Here is a 16,015-nt window from a genome sequence, read left to right on the forward strand (position 1 = left end):
TCTTCTCCTATGAGATAAAACTTCAAATAAATCTTTCGTATCTTGATAGTTAGACTAATTGAGAAGTTCAATAGTAACTTCAAATAAGTCTTTCAGATATTTTTCTCAAAAAGAAAAATACTCTTGAACAACATACTCGATGCTTGAATTGATCTATACATAGATGCCATATATTTATAAATATAAAATATAAGAATTCCTAATCTCTACAACTCTATCTAATTTTATTTGAAGTCTTCTAAAATATATTTTAAACTAAGAATTCTTTATTCATAAAACTCTATTTAATCTTATTTATGATCTTTTAAACTATACCTTTTTTTACTTCTTACCGGCGGAAATCCCCGCCGCAGTCGTCCCGCTCCCGAGCCATGTCCGGTAGCAATGCCCACTTGTCCGCCGTCACATCGTACGCTATCGCAGACCGCAGCGCGTTCTTCTCCTCGTCGTGCCCCTGACGACGAACACCGCCACGGAGTTCCTTCGACGTCGTGCACGCGAAGGACCATCGGGATCTGGGCATCCGGGCCCGGTGACGCCACGTGCTGGACACGAAGTCGTAGACGTGGACCCTGTCGAATGCGGCCCACGTCTCCGAGTCCCACCGTCCGATCACCACCAGCTGCTGGGCAACAGCCGCGAGGTGGCAGAATAGCGACAGACAGTGCGGGAGGCCAGAGGCGGACGGCAGGCAGCTCCACGCACCGGTGACCGGGTCAAAGGGGGTAAAAGGGAGCGGCGGAGGGGGCGTACTTGTTGCAATCTCAGAACGTCTCCAGCCGTCTCTTCGGCCATTTTCTCGACGGTAGTTGGAGACTGGGAGCCTCTAATCTGTTTGGTTCGTCACGATAGACAATACTCGTGGAACTGCGAGTTCTTTCTCCAATCAGGGAGCTCATGCTGAATTCCAGGATGAGGTCCCTTAAGTTCGGCCCCGTGGGCCTCTGCAGAGACCACACTAGAAATGGCCTTCTCCTAGCCCGAGCTACGTTCGTCTTCTCCTTCGTATTGGCCGACGCCGTCTATTCCCGGGCGACGGCCAACGTTTATTGGTTTGGCGTCTGAACCAAGAGCGAGCGAGCGAGAGATGGACGACAAACACGCGATACGGATCGCGCAATCTTCGTCGAGTTATGTGCGACCATGTGATTGTCTTAGGCGTGCGGTACAGCATAGGACCATTGATTTCACTTGTACCACTGGTGAGGTTAAATTAGAGGCAGCAGCGCAGAAGGTACGGCGAACGGAGAACACTCTCTTGCACAAACACACACACTTGCCAAATAATAGGACAGCTTGTGACGAGGAAGACAGGCAACAAAAGAGTCAATCAGGTGAACTGGGCTTCTGCCGGTCTCCATAATTATTTGGGTTGTGCATGCATGCACCTTGGTACTAGAATCTCTTCCAAGCAAAGATAATACAATGCCTAGGTTAACACATGTTGGATTTGAATCTGAATCATTTGTGGCCGAGACATGTACAGATCAGAATAGAGATACAAGCTCAATATGACTACCTCTTCTTCTGCAGATTACTTCAACTAAGCAATCGGATTGTAGAACCAAGTTGGACATCAAAAAAAGCTCCTGTGCAACATTTGTGCCCATGATGTAATGCAGAATTGAGAGCCACCACTAGCAAAAGAGCCTCAAAATGCAACTGACATAGATCATGGCTCAGGCATTTTCATTATTTATGAAGTTCAGAAGGGTTACACGAAAACTCTGGAAAAATGGGGTGCCTCGACTCGCTGATAATAAGAAAAAGGAGTCGGCAATTTGCCAGATCGTTCCTGCCGACATTACCATGAACACGCAAGTGAAATTTGATGGAAACAACTGAATATACATGGTGATGATCAATGGCCACTACAGATTCACATAGACAGTTCCAGGTAGATGGATGATCCGACTGTTTACCATCACAATCTCAATGCTCGCAGGCATTGCATGTGTGCGTGTTGGCACTCCGGCAAACCTCCAGCCTATGCGGTCATGATCTTGCCATCCGCAAACATATCCTCATGGAAGGATGAACCAGGAGTGCCGGATGAATCGATTGTGAGCTTTTCCATCTCTTCTTCGATCAAAATTTCTCGGTCACGGCAATCGCAGCTGCAGAATGCTTTCTCACCTCTGCAAAACAATAGAACTGTTACCATCGCTTACTACAAGTACTGATCTTATTGAAATCTTTTGAGAAACAAGAGTATGATTCGTCGGTGCATAAGAAACTAAGTAAAGTAAAAGGTTCCGCAGCACCACGATTGTTGAAGTGTTCGATCGACAGAAGCAGATTAAAGAGACTTGAGATCATCGTAAGACTAACTTATACATGTAGATGTCTTTTCCCTCTTCCAGATTCTTCTTGCAAGAGAGACAGGATCTGAGGAAGTCGTCGGAGGAGCAGGGCGGTGAATCCTCAGATGGCTTCAACAGCCAGGCTGACCGGCAGTCATCTGTTCTACATTTATTCTCAAAAACTAGTGATGGAAAGCTGTGGCTTTCAAGAATACAATCTCCAAAAATGTGAGTTGTTTTAGGATTGGGGCCATGAGATATAATGCAAGTGTAGTCCTCTGATTGCTCGATTTCACTTGCAGAAAGGGATGTTATTACACCATAAGATGAGCCAATAGTTTCGCCAGAAAATTTGTCAAAACTGGCACTCCTCTCGACCAGCCGGAAAGAATCCACCATCGAGCTGTTTGAATCTGATGGAAAAACATCAGAAATGGACTTGGAATTCCGATACACAAAATCAGTTTTCAGAGATGATGGTCGACTAATATCTGCTGAATAAGACCTCAGCAATCCTAACTCTCCACATTCCGATTCAGCCACTTTGGATCGTAGCGCCGACATCCTTGATCTGTCCAACTGGGGTCTTACCGATCCACCGAGAGTATGCGAAGAGATCGCATAGTCTTTCGGTAAAGATTTGGGAGCTGCGCATGAGGAGTCATCTCTCAGGCCAGCGAGGTGAGATTTGTGGCACGAGATGTCAATCCTCGTAGCTGGAGCAAAGGCTGAGGTCCTGCTCTCGGAGAGTCCCAAGAACTTCCCACAAGGCTCGGCCTCGTCCTTGAGGGCGTCCACCAGGCTCAGGCCCACCCTGTTGCAGTCCCAACACCTGGGCTTCCCATCGAGGCTTGCCGATCTCGGAGAACCAAGAAAGGAGTTGCCTAGGCCGGAGAAAGCCTTGCAGTCCAGAGGCGACGTGGGGCTCCTGACTGCATCAGAATTAGAGAACCCCTTGGTGCTGAACCCCACGAAGACGCCAGGAACACCAAACAGCGAGGTGTTCCTGGCCGTCTGCATCAGGCCCTTAGAGGAGAAGCAAGAATCTGAGGGCGAATCAGATACCAGCTGCTCCGTGCCGTGATCCTTGTGGATCTTGTTCATTGCCCTCAGCATATCTCCAGCCTTCTCTGCCTTTCCCCTTCTTGGAAACTAAGATCCCTGAACATAAATCCACAGAGTGCTTCAGTAAGGCATTCAAGGTTGGTGTGATCCTAGTACAAAATCTTTTCCTTTTTCCAAAGAATCGGAACGATAATTCCACATAACAAGTACAAAATCGTTTCCCCCTTTTATTCCCCTCCCCCCCACCAATGGGGAAACATTCGAATGAATAAAAAACGACTGGATATCGACCAAAGAACACAAGGATTTCGGTAAAGGCGATGGAATGAGACACATTACCGATCGTGTACATCCATCGACGGGCTACGCATATAAGCAAACAACAGGTGGGCAAACCAAAAAACGACGAATTGACGAACGGATAACGAAAATGGAGCCTATTCATCAGATCACAAAAATCTAACCATTTCGCAACGATGTTGTTTTTAGCGGAAACAAAATTTACAGGAATTAACCTAATGCATGGAGACTAAATATCATACGGAAGATGAACACGAAGAAATGGAAACCTACAAAAGAATACTGGATACAGGAGGAACTCTCCAAGAACCGGTAAAACAGGGAGAAAAGAACCAGATCTGATATTCGAACCTGCCAAAATGCACCAAAGGAAACCCCAAACCAAAACAGAAAAACAAGTTTCGTGCTTCTCCAAGGCCCTTTTTTCATTTGTCTGGTGAGCCCAAATGCATCCGATGATGCATTACAGAAATGTCATGGTCATGGTGGGAAACAACAGCGAGTCCACATAGAAAAGGGATTGCAGGAACGCCCCACCTTTGCTTTCCCTTTGGCTTCCTCCTTCCCCCTCCCCTCACACTCTCTATCCGAGAGACCACCTCCTCTCAGACGGAGGAGCCTATGAAGAGAGGCCGACCCCCCATGCTGCAGTATGAACTGATTGCAAAGGTAGAAACGATACCTTACATAGTACTCTCGCTCGGTTTTTCTATTTGTCTTCATGAGACATCAAAACCGAAATAGTCCTTCTCACCGCATTCGTGACCGTCAGAATAGCAGAATGTACGTATTCGACTGTACTTACTTACCGTATATCTTATGGTAGTTGATAAGATTATTTAAGTATGAAAATTAAGGATTCTTAGATTTTTCTTATTCTTAAATGTATCTTTTGAAATTTATATATTTCAAAAAATAATAATATCGTATTGAGTATATTTAATTTCTCGCGAATCTACAAATCGTATCAACGATCGACCGAGCTATTGTCCGAAGATATTTATTTGTGTCCGAGTTATATATTCAGCAATTTGTGTGACCAATGATTTATGTGAAGGTATTCTCTGCTACATATGATAGAACGTCGTCCCACTCGATCTAATTACCTCAAATGATTCTTCATTTCCAGGAAGACGTGGACCCAAAGTTTCATTTCCTGTAACCTTTTTTTACTTCATACTCGGACGATCCCATTTACTCGGGCGAATGATGGTGTCCTGTCATGCTTTATCGAGTAAGCAAAAGAAGAAGACGACGAGTGGCGGAAGCAAAGACCAAAGCGAAGAAACAAAGGGAGGGCCCCACCGTCGTCCCGACACGTGTAAAAAATAACAAGTGGCCCCGTGACGTGCTTTTGGGAAACTAACCGAAGAATGAATGCATCACTACGCACGAATCTCAGCGAAAGAAAACAAAGGGGGTTCTCATAATGCCTTGGTGTCCGACGTGTGATCGCTCCCCATCTTTAATCCGTTCACCCTACCCCGCTTTTTGCCTTTCGTCTCTCTATCTCTCTCTCTCTCTCACTCTCTTTGGGTCCCACGTATGTACTGCCGAGGCCGACCCCTTACCGACTCGCCAAATCATCGAGTTCCTCCCACCGACCCGAAGGTCCCGAAGGCGACCCTGCAACCCAACTCGCTCTCGGCTACCTGCATTTTGACTGGAGAGAACAACGGGGCCATGGCGAAGACCGTCGGTGGCTATGGTGCCCCAATTTCTAAGGTTTTAATATCCAACCCCCTCTCTATCTCACCGTCGCTTTTCCTTTTTCTTTCTCCGGCACGGTCCTTTTTGTTGCCAGCATTATAGCCTTTCATGATTTCTCGCGGCGGCGATCCGAATCACGAGGCCAATCAGACCGGCCGTCTGCCCATTCTGCAGGCCTCCCGGTCGCCAAGGCTGGTCGCGGCGCACCCACTCGTCGATTCCTGGCATGTAGCTCGCGGAAGGATCTGATCACAGATGTCCATATAATGGACGGCCATGATCACCTGATAATTATATCATATACTATAATTGAAGAAAGGAATAAGGAAGCAGGATCCTCAAGTGCTCACTCACTCTCACTCTCTCTCTCTCTCTCTCTCTCTCTCTTCTCTTCTGTGAGCTTATCTTAAAATGTAAGGTATTTATGAATAGTAAAAGATTGAGGATAAGATTTGAAGAGAAAATGATTATATTATATAATTCTATTTAATCTAATAAGATATATTATAGATTTAATTAAATTATTATTGATTACCAAAAAGAAAGTCTAATAATAATAATAATAAGAGGAACAAATTTTCTAATTACTCATTTAGACTCTTTGCTCTCATTTATAAATAGATATAATTTATGATATTATATATCTTCTCTCATCTTATCTTAATTCCTATTTTATTACTAGTACTACAAAGGGATAGAAAAAAAAATTAAAAAAATTAATTTTTTTGATAAAGATGCATTTATAGATCAGATAAAGATTTTTGAATGACATCAAAAAATAAACACATCTAAACTTCAATATATTATTATTTGATTTTAGTTTTTAATATTCAATTTTTTTTTACATAATAGAAATATGATTATAATTTTTACACTTATAAAAATTATATTGATTTAACTAAAATTAATTTACTTTTGGATGAAGAGAAAATGATTAGATTATATAATTATATTTAATCTAATAAGATATATTATAGATTTGATTAAATTATTATTGATCACCAAAAAAAAAGTCTAATAATAATACGATTTCTTACCGGAACAAAATTTTTAATTACTCATTTAAGATTCTCAGTTCTCATTTATAAATAGATATAATTTAAGATATTATATATTCAGTATAAAGGGATGGATAGAAAAAAGAAGAAAAAAATGAAATTAGTATTTCTTGATAAAAATAAACTTATAGATCAGATAAAGATTTTTGAATGACATCAAAAGATAAGCACAATTTTTTTATTTCGATTTTTAATATTCAATTTTTTTTTACATAATAGAAATATGATTATAATTTTTATACATATAAAAAATATATTGATTTAACTAAAATTAATTTGCTTTTGGATTAAGAGAGTTAAGTGATATATATATATATATATATATATATATATATATATATATATATATATATATATATATAAATTTTTGTTCAAATCAACAAACTTAAGTTTTTATTTATCAAATCGGAATGCATGTAATGCAGCCATTCATAGTAAGACCAATGTTTCATGTGGAATCATTTTAAAGCACAGATGAGAGTGCGAAATGTAAAAAAGGTTGAGCATTAGTTTATGAATACACACCGTAGCAGTACAGAATCAGCAACATAGTAGAGTGTAAGTATGTCTACTGATACAGACATACCCACAACAAAGAAAGAACTATCTGTATTCCTCCCAAAGTTCTCCACTTGAAACTATGCTTAATGAAGGATATAGGTAACAAGGAGAGCCAGAAGCATCAGAACATAAGCTATGCCTTGGTCGATGGCTTTGCCATCGATCTTCCGAGCCGGTGCAGTTGCTTCCCCATGAGGTATCTGCATGAGGCCAGACAAGATGAATGCAGCAAAACCCAGGGCGGTGCACACTCTCATGGAACTCATCTTTTTCCTCCAAAGTCGAGAGCGCACAGTTTCAGGAGAGCCGAGAGCTGTGAGTTTAGTGTAAGGTGGGGGGAGAGCTCGAGACGAAGTCGGTACTTATAGATGGTAGCAAGTGATGATTTCTTGAGTAGTTTACAGACCGCCGAGGTTGAATAAGACGAGGTCGAGGTTGAGGTCAAAGTTTGTCGACTGGACCTGTTCATGTCCAGTGTGCTGTAGAGCCAACCAAGTTCGTAAGACGTGGCCTCACCGTCAAACGTAGAGTGGCCCATACGGCGATGAACCATGGTGCACGTTAAACTCTCTCTCTCTCTCTCTCTCTCTCTCTCTCTCTCGCTCTACCAATAGTATTTGATGTGGTGCAGTTTTGAAGACTGAATCTTGAAGCTTCGAGTTGCTTCGAGTCAAATACTTACTGGATACGGCACAATTTGGATGGCTACAGGATGAGAGCTCTCCAGTGGGTAGGTATATGTTACTGTTGACTTTGATTACGACATGGTGGTCATGCTAGAATGAGGACGATCATGTAATCGAAGATGCAGCCCTACCATTTGCAGCAGTAGAAATTTGATGAAATCTTAATGAGTCTCTCTAGAATGTGGAAATCAACAAGCATAACCTATTAGGATTACATTGACTCGGCTCTGTATTGCAAATCTGTACGGTTGTGACGAATCGGCCCATTATTTGGATAGTGGGCCATTTGATAGTATGCTAGGGAAATTATTGATAGGGAAACCATTTTTTCCTATCATAACTCAACATCAAACTCTCCTTCTAGCGTCAATATATTGGAAGAAATTATTATCAACATCCAAACCTGAAGGTGTAAGAGTGTTATGAGTGGCTCCGAGATGGATCTAAAGTGACTCTGTGCGTATGGGGTGTCGCTTGCATTAAGACCGATATTGAAAGAAAATTTTTAACTTGAGTCCTCGTACATTTAAGTTAGTCTAATATCTTTTTTAGGGTATGAGTTTTTCTTAAAAAGAGAATCTTTCGACACAACATCGAGGGTTAAGGTTTTTACCCTACAACTACTATCCCAACGTTTCTCTTTGGCATTATATGAGCGATAGGGGAGAAATAAGCCTAAATCATCTCCCTTGGATTGTTATCGAGAGAGCGACACGTAGAGGATGACATCGAACTTTTCTTTCCACGTCAGCCTCCGCAACAAGTATCAAATAGTGAATAGAGTCGGAGTGTTTCTATTGTGATCGACATCCATCACATCAAAAATATAAAAATATAATTATAATTGTAAGATCTCTAAAATATTTTCTCTAAAAACATCGTGCACGTAGCCATCAAATGCTCGGTATAAAATTGGTATCGTCAATCGACGCACAGTAGAAGCATCTCTCTCACGTGCATGCCACGTCTTGCCCTGCACATCGACGTACGGGAACTCTACAATATGAGCTGTCGAACGTGGTGACGGTAAATCCCACGTGGCTCACACCCTTTCCCAGCGAAGACGCGATTGATTGTATATAGGTTTCGGGCAGCGCGTGATGGGCAGGTCACGTGCCGCACAGGAGGTTCCCATGTGAACCCCAACCCGACTGGCTCGGTAACATGCCTTCCATTCATCTTGTCCTCCGCGGTAAGTCCACATCAAACCTCACTCGCCGTCCTCTCAAGGTAAATCCATCACGCACGAGGAGTGTTTCGACTGTTTCTTCTCTTCCGTGAAGCATTTGAAGTGGTGTCAATGCCGACCACGACGGTGATTCAGAAGTCGTCGTTCCCCCGCATCTTGTCAGGTTTACCAAATGAGATCGGAATCACACACTCTCTCGGTACATCCAAACGCTGCGCTTTCAAGATCTGGACCACAGGTTTCGTCCCCGTCATGTCGAAGGAAGAATAATGCGCATGCGGGTTGGAAGCACGCAACGCCCTTTATTTCGCTCGTGGTGGGCAGCACAAGAAGACAGCATAAAGCGGAGGCCCGGCCGAGGTTCCTCGACTCTGAAAAGCTCGGCAGCGTCAGCCTTTCTTGTTTGCTTTGGTTTCTCCCTTTGAAATCCAAGTGTACAGGGAAGAGGCGTAGCGATATCTTCTGTTCTTTACGTATTCTACGTGCTTAGCGTTTAGACTCCCGCTGTAGCGGAAGATTATCGTCATATTCAAGATCACTAACTCAGATAAGGGAAGGTTCGAAAGTTTCGGTCGTCCATACACGGATCGGGTTCGGATACACATCAACTCCCATAATCATTCACAGATCTCAGGAAATATGCAGAGCAATCGACTCGAGACATACTACGGCTGCAGATGGCATCCCCCTTGTCATCGTAAGCACAACCGCGGAGATCAACCCACTCTCTGCATCGTCGTGGTCGATGGGACGGCGAACCTCGCGGAGAAGGAGCGCGAAAGATTGTCCGGTTCCACCGACGCCGACCCTTCATCAAAATTCTGCGCATAGGTATACGGATCATAGGGAAGGTGCGTGGGGTTGGCGGAGCTCAGCATCCGCCTCTTCTCCTTCACGATCCTCCGCCACAGCCCGCGCCATCTCGACTGGGTCGGCCGGCAATTGAGTGAGTCGAACTCTTCGTCGCAGTCGTCGGCCATCGCCCGGGCGAAGCCGGCCGTTCCGCGGCGGCCGTTGCACCAGTTGCCGATGTGGAGAGGTGGGCACGCACAGGATCTCTGCTTCCGGAGCTCAGGACAGCAATCCATGGTGCAGTCCTCCGGAGCCTCGGCTGAGTGTTTGTGTGTGGCGTGGAGATGTGACCTCATTTATAGAGGGACCGACCGCAAGGCAAGCATCGGATGCCGATATCATAAATGGTCATCGGATGGCCGATGGTTGATTGCTGGGGGCAATAAATTCTTCGTACAAACGGAAGAAAATACATGTTGGAAGATCATGTGTATTATCCGATTAGTTTATTATGAGTTCAAATCTCTCTCTTATCTTCGATTCGAATGTCCATCATTGGCACATATTTCATCTGCAATTATGGGATGAGGCAAATCTGCACTTCTCTCCCAAACTTTAGCATCAGGTTTGGACCCAAACGATGAATTTATGCAGCTCATACTCTATTCTGTGAGTATGTATGTGCCGAGAAAGAGTAGTAGCGAGATGACAGCAGCAGCAGCAGGACATGCGGTCAACAGTTTCGGCTGCAGCGGCCACCTTCACATATGCTCCGAACGCAACACTACTCCGATCAACATGTGGAAACTCGTAGAGAATGCGCTGACTCCAAGATTTGTGACTCCCAGTGCAGACGTAATCCAATCCAATGGCTGGCATATCAGTCGCAACCTTTGTTATCACTAGAAAGAGATAAAGGGGTGAGTAACGTGATCAGATATTTCCCTTTTGTTGCAGAGCTTATGACTTTTGAAAGAAAGAATAATCAAACACGATGAAATATTTCTATAATATATATATATATAATCACAAGTACAAACAACAGCACCAGTGGTCTAGTGGTAGAATAGTACCCTGCCACGGTACAGACCCGGGTTCGATTCCCGGCTGGTGCAGTGAACTGTTGTTTTTGGCATTTATTTTGGAAATGCGGCCGCCCTCGCCCGTTCCCCTCTAACAAAGGTAATAATCGGAAGCTAAATAGGTACATGGAAACTATAAGTTACGTTGGGGGCTAATTATAAGTCTGATTTTTTTTTTAGCATATCGATTCTTATATTTTAAAAGAGATAGAAAGTAAAATATTTAATCTTATTTATCTTAATACTATCGGTTTTATCAAAAAAGATATAACATATAATAGCATGTATATAAATGATAAGAAAAAAAAAATTTCAACAATGATAGTAGGATAATGGCATCGTATATGAATGGCATGTCATTATCGATCCGAATATCACGAGGAGGAAGAGGAGATAGAGCGATGAGGTGCTGATGAAGATGTAAAGTAACACAAGAGGAGCAAGTGGAGGCAACACGGTGTGGCGCTCATCTCTCTCTTCTTCCTCCTCCTACATTGACGTAAATGTAAAGCAACATTGGAGGAAAATGAAGTAGAGTAGTGCATCGCTCACCTCCCTCATCTTCCTCCTTCAATATCGATGCAAATGTAGAGTGGCGTCGCACTGCTTTGTCTCATATTTCTCGTTCGACACTGATGCAAATGCCTCACTGTTTTGCCTCCTCTTTCTCCTGGTCATCAATGTTCAGATTGATATCGGTAAGACTGACCACCATGTTATTCACATCGACCACCACCACAACAGCCACCGACGGTGTCATCATCTACCACCACAACAATCACCCATGATATTATCGTTCGTCATTATCGTTGAAATTATTTATTATTTTCATACTATTTATGCACTATCTTCCATCGATAAATGTAATGATGATAAAATAAATGGAGTTAAATATTTCACTCTTATAACTTTAGAGATTTCAATATAAATTTTTTAAGTCTAAGGATTGAGATGTTAAAGACGTCTAACTGTATAAGATAATAAAATAATATATAATTAACCCTTACCTTTGTTAAATATTATAATATTTAATCGAGAGAGCCAAAATAGCGGTAAGAATGTGATAACGTGACCAACACATCATCGTGCATCCAACAAGGCAGCTCGGAAATGTAAATGACAAATGTTGCAGATTCAGTTTTCATCTGTGTCTTACGGTCCAGCTTACTGCAAGTTTGATGTGAGAAAAATAAAGAGATACGGAGAGCATCTTTGTAAAAACAATGTACAAGTCGAGCCCAACAAAGGTCATCCAATATTTAAGTTACTAGAGTTTTCCTAAGAAATTGTAATGATTAAACTTGAGTACCTGTATTTTAGGGAGTTCGATTAATCGTTGGAGTTTAGAGTTTTGATATGCATGGAAGTTAGGCAAAATCATCCATCATTATTGGCTTGTGGGAGTGTTCATCAGATCATTAGCATACATTATTAGTAACCGTGCATTAGCTATCGTTGATAACACGAGTGGGTCTCGACAAAAGTGCCATGTTGAGTAAACATTTAATAAGGTAGTATTTGTTTAATCTTAAATTATGATGATAAAACTAATTCAAGAGTTTATTGGATTAATAATATACTTCAATTATAGACACGGACTGTTAAATACGAGAGTTGAGTGTTATGTTGGAAAATTATTATGTCAAAAATTAGATATCAAGCGAGAGGATTGATCGATGTGTCAAAAATCAAACTTCGTACTAAATGTTCAAAGTATCGTATCGAAAGAATATGATATTGCGTCAAAAAATTAGATATCATAAGAATGTCAATATGTCATTATAATGAGAGATATGTTAAAGGAAAAGACGATGTGTCGGAGGTTCGGATAAAGTGCCGAAAGATCAAACAACATGCCATAATAGAATATAACGTGCCAAAAGCTTCGTAAATGTGTCGTATGTGTGAGGAATTTGTCAAAATATTGATCGAGGTCATTATGGAATCAATTTGAGTTTGTATTTGGTTGAAACCATACTAACTTATCAAGAAGGCCATTGGGTCTGAACTAGGGTTGAATTGGGCTTGTTAGAAGGCCAAACCAATGGCCTAAACTAGGCCTAAGTGGTGGTACTGTCAAACACAAGCGATAATACCATTTGAGTTAGTCGACAAGCATTGTTTGTGCTTTATCAACCTTTCCAACGGTGCGATAATACCACCTAATTCGGTGGTAGTATCGCTTAGGCCAACGATAGTATATCAGAGTCCATATTTGAAGCCTATTTATAGTGGTAGTATTGTCTAGTGCCGATGGTAGTATCGCTCGTACCCTAAAATTTTAAAGATTTAAATTTTTGGTTCTATTCTTTTGGAGCCTATAAATACCCCACTTAAACTTAGTTGATGAAGCATCTATTATTGAGCTAAAAAGTATTATAAACTCTCATTTCGAGTATAGTTTGAGTCTCCTCTTGAGTTTAATTATAATTCTAAATTGTAGGAAGTGAGAGATCTTATGTAAAAAAAAGAGTATGAATGTTATCTCCTTATTAAAAAAAAAGTTATAATAAGAGTAGTTAATCTTCGTCCATTAGAAAAAAGATCGATAGTGAAAGTCGATAATCTTGGGTGTTAGTTAGAAGATTGAATCACTATAAGTTAGTTTGTATCTCTTTATTTGTCATTTAACTTAGTTTTATTTTGTTTACCGGTAACTTTAAGTTGTTCAATCAAGTTTTTGAAATATGTTGATTTATCGATAGAGTTTTAAAATTAATTAAAATTATTATTACACTAATTCATCCCTCTCTTAATGTCATTAAAATCCTAACAATATTGTGTCGATGCTGATATAGATAAGTTGTACTTGTACTTGACAAGACGTGAGATATGTTGTCGGGTTATCCACTTATCATGTGTCTCCCATTTTGCAACACTCATGGGTGTCCGGACACCATGTTCTATTTGATAAGCAACATTAATATTTTATGGTTGGATTTCATAACATCATAATCCAAAAATATTTAGTAGTCAAATTAGATCATATTATCATCAATGGATGTTTAATATCTTCATGATTTATTGTTTCATGGTATCAAAGCCTTTCTTACCTTAGCAAGATTTCTTCTTCCTTCCTTTCTATCGAGTGATAATGAGTACTCTGATCTCCTCAGTGGCGATAACAATCCTTCTCCTTTGTAGGTTATCTCAAAATCAAGAAGGTGGACTCGCACCGACATTGGAACCCCACCCTCTTGCGGCACCTCGCGCACCGGCTCTACCTCATAGGCTAGAGCCTTTGCTTGCCTCTCCTATTCTCCTTCCCTTCTTCTTTCGCCAACAGAACAGACCTGCTCCTCTAGGCCATCACTGACGATGTCTTCTCCCTCCTCGCTGTCCAGCCTCTCAACAGCATATCGAGGCTTTGCTCTAATGAGCCATCTCGAACGCCGATAACTCTTAATCCCCTTGCTGCCCATCACTGCCGTCGTTGCTTGGCAAGGAACAACAGTGATTCTCATCGGCGACCTCATCTCTTCTTCACCGAGCGCTCTCTCTCGGCGAAGCACCCGCACTGCTCTCCAGTGGAATTATTTATTGCGATGAAACACGATAAAATTACTATATAATATATAAATAGATAATCACAGATACAATCAACAGCACCAGTGGTCTAGTGGTAGAATAGTACCCTGCCACGGTACAGACCCGGGTTCGATTCCCGGCTGGTGCAGTAAATTGTGGTTTCTGGTTTTTTCTTGTAGATGCGGTCGCCATCCCCATTCGAGGTAATAGGAAGCTAATTCGGACAGCTAGAAAAATAACGGGAGCATAATAAAAGTTCATATATTATTTATTTATTTTTTTTATAAAATTATATATTATTTATTTATGTATTGGCTCTGTAACTTGAGAATTGTTCTCATGACGGAGAAAATTGCATATGTCCTTGATACAGTGATTGTTAGAATCAAGAGAACAGTTTGCAGTTAAGATAGAGAACAGAAAGTAATTGCAAACCGAAATACGACGTTCGTACGATAAAAGCGATTTCCGTATGAAAGCCGATTCAGAAGTTGCTTTAACTTAGATTAGGCGAAGTGCAGTTAAAGTAAAGCTATGGAGGCAGTTTGCAGTTAAGATAGAGAATAGAAAGTAAATGCAAACCGAGATTTAGAGTGGTTCGGTCAATCTTGACCTACATCCACTTTTGACTTCCTCCTCCGATGAGTTTATCGACGTCCACTAGAGGCCTTCCTTCAATAGGCGAAGGCCAACCACCCTTTTACAGTTTCATTCATTTTGACGGGTTTAGGAGACAACCCTTACAGAATTTTCTCCTCTCTTGAAATATCAAAACTCGGAAGAAAAGAGGGAGGAGAACTTCTAGCCTTTATAACACTTTTGAGCTCTAAAAATTACAGAGTAAGATTGGAGTTTCGGTGCCTTTTGGTTACCCTTTCATGCAGGAAAGGGTGGGGTATATATAGGCCCCAAACTAGTTTAAATTGGGAGCTAAAAAATGTCACCTCTCGAATTTCCGGGGTCCTGGCGGTACTACCTCTTAACTGGGGCGGTACAATCGTCTGGCAACTCGGAGACTGAACCTCTGGGCGGTGCCATCGCCTGACAGGGGCGGTTCTCACTCGGAGACTAAGCCCAAGCGGTGCCACCGCCTGACAGGGGCGGTTGCACTGCCCAGTCTCGCTCGGAGACTGAGCCCAAGCGGTGCCACCGCCTGACTAGGGCGGTTGCACTGCCTAACTTTCCTGGGAGACCATCTCCTGGGCGGTGCCACCGCCTAACAGGAATTCTGGTCCGAATGGGCTGATCCATTCGGCCCAATTTGGGTCTATCAAGGGCTCAATTGCCCCCAAATTAAGTTAATGGGATTACCTCCCATTCCTAACTTAATTTACATGCTAACTACGATATTTCTTAAGACATTTACTGCAACTTGCTCCGGTGCATCTATCGCTTCTTCCGGCGAGCTTCCGGCAAACTTTCAGCGAACATCTGATGAACCTTCGGCGATGCTCCGGCGGACTTCCGGCAAACTCTTGGACTTGTGACGATCCACTTGGCGAGTTCTGACAAGCTTCTTTGGCAATCTCCTAAACTTCTCGGATTTGTTCCCGCAGAACCTCTGACGACCATCCGGACTTCCGTCGAACTCTCGAACTCTCAACGTGATCATAGTCTTGACTCCGGTGTAACTCCTGCTGCATGTCTTACTTCCATCGTAGTTAATCTTGCACATGTAAAACAAAACTTCGATCGAGACAATTAATCCTAAGCAAATAACCAAGTTGTCCAGCATGTCATT

The 16,015-nt window shown here is 42.1% G+C and overlaps 2 protein-coding genes and 2 non-coding genes across 7 annotated transcripts; 2 read left to right on the forward strand and 2 right to left on the reverse strand.

Moving 5' to 3' along the window:
- Window positions 1-328: 328 nt before the first annotated feature.
- Window positions 329-1,949, reverse strand: LOC103973084 (F-box/kelch-repeat protein At1g80440-like). Its single transcript, XM_009387551.2, has 3 exons — window positions 1,923-1,949; window positions 1,809-1,871; window positions 329-826 (listed from the first exon to the last, which is right to left on the reverse strand). Exons 1-3 carry the CDS (start codon window positions 1,947-1,949, stop codon window positions 329-331), a joined length of 588 nt encoding a protein of 195 aa, XP_009385826.2.
- Window positions 1,639-4,361, reverse strand: LOC103973058 (FCS-Like Zinc finger 10). Of its 4 annotated transcripts, none has more exons than XM_009387526.3 (3): window positions 4,206-4,361; window positions 2,332-3,464; window positions 1,639-2,138 (listed from the first exon to the last, which is right to left on the reverse strand). In XM_009387526.3, exons 2-3 carry the CDS (start codon window positions 3,417-3,419, stop codon window positions 1,988-1,990), a joined length of 1,239 nt encoding a protein of 412 aa, XP_009385801.2. In that variant the 5' UTR covers window positions 3,420-3,464; window positions 4,206-4,361; the 3' UTR covers window positions 1,639-1,987. The 4 variants fall into 4 exon arrangements, with proteins under 4 accessions (XP_009385801.2, XP_018676812.2, XP_009385799.2 ...); XM_018821267.2 differs by having other exon boundaries at window positions 2,338-3,464; window positions 4,206-4,360; XM_009387524.3 differs by lacking the exon at window positions 4,206-4,361 and adding an exon at window positions 4,020-4,199.
- Window positions 4,362-10,708: 6,347 nt separating this feature from the next.
- Window positions 10,709-10,779, forward strand: TRNAG-GCC (transfer RNA glycine (anticodon GCC)). The gene has a single exon. It is a non-coding gene; the product is annotated as a tRNA-Gly (tRNA).
- A 3,572-nt stretch (window positions 10,780-14,351) lies between these two features.
- Window positions 14,352-14,422, forward strand: TRNAG-GCC (transfer RNA glycine (anticodon GCC)). Its single transcript has one exon. It is a non-coding gene; the product is annotated as a tRNA-Gly (tRNA).
- Window positions 14,423-16,015: the final 1,593 nt, after the last annotated feature.

Source organism: Musa acuminata, unplaced genomic scaffold (assembly GCF_036884655.1).
Source record: "Musa acuminata AAA Group cultivar baxijiao unplaced genomic scaffold, Cavendish_Baxijiao_AAA HiC_scaffold_1137, whole genome shotgun sequence".
Lineage (NCBI taxonomy): Eukaryota > Viridiplantae > Streptophyta > Magnoliopsida > Zingiberales > Musaceae > Musa > Musa acuminata.

What these genes read in the sequence shown, in the direction of transcription:
- LOC103973058 (XM_009387526.3), bottom strand. Translation starts at nt 3,419, where the DNA reads ATGCTGAGGGCAATGAACAAGATCCACAAGGATCACGGCACGGAGCAG. An exon ending in AAAGACATCTACATGTATAA is followed by an intron (nt 2,139 to 2,331) that starts GTTAGTCTTACG and finishes ATTGTTTTGCAG; the next exon opens with AGGTGAGAAAGCATTCTGCA.
- LOC103973084 (XM_009387551.2), bottom strand. Translation starts at nt 1,949, where the DNA reads ATGCCTGCGAGCATTGAGATTGTGATG. An exon ending in CGAGCATTGAGATTGTGATG is followed by an intron (nt 1,872 to 1,922) that starts GTAAACAGTCGG and finishes GTGAATCTGTAG; the next exon opens with TGGCCATTGATCATCACCAT. An exon ending in ATTTCACTTGCGTGTTCATG is followed by an intron (nt 827 to 1,808) that starts GTAATGTCGGCA and finishes CAAACAGATTAG; the next exon opens with AGGCTCCCAGTCTCCAACTA.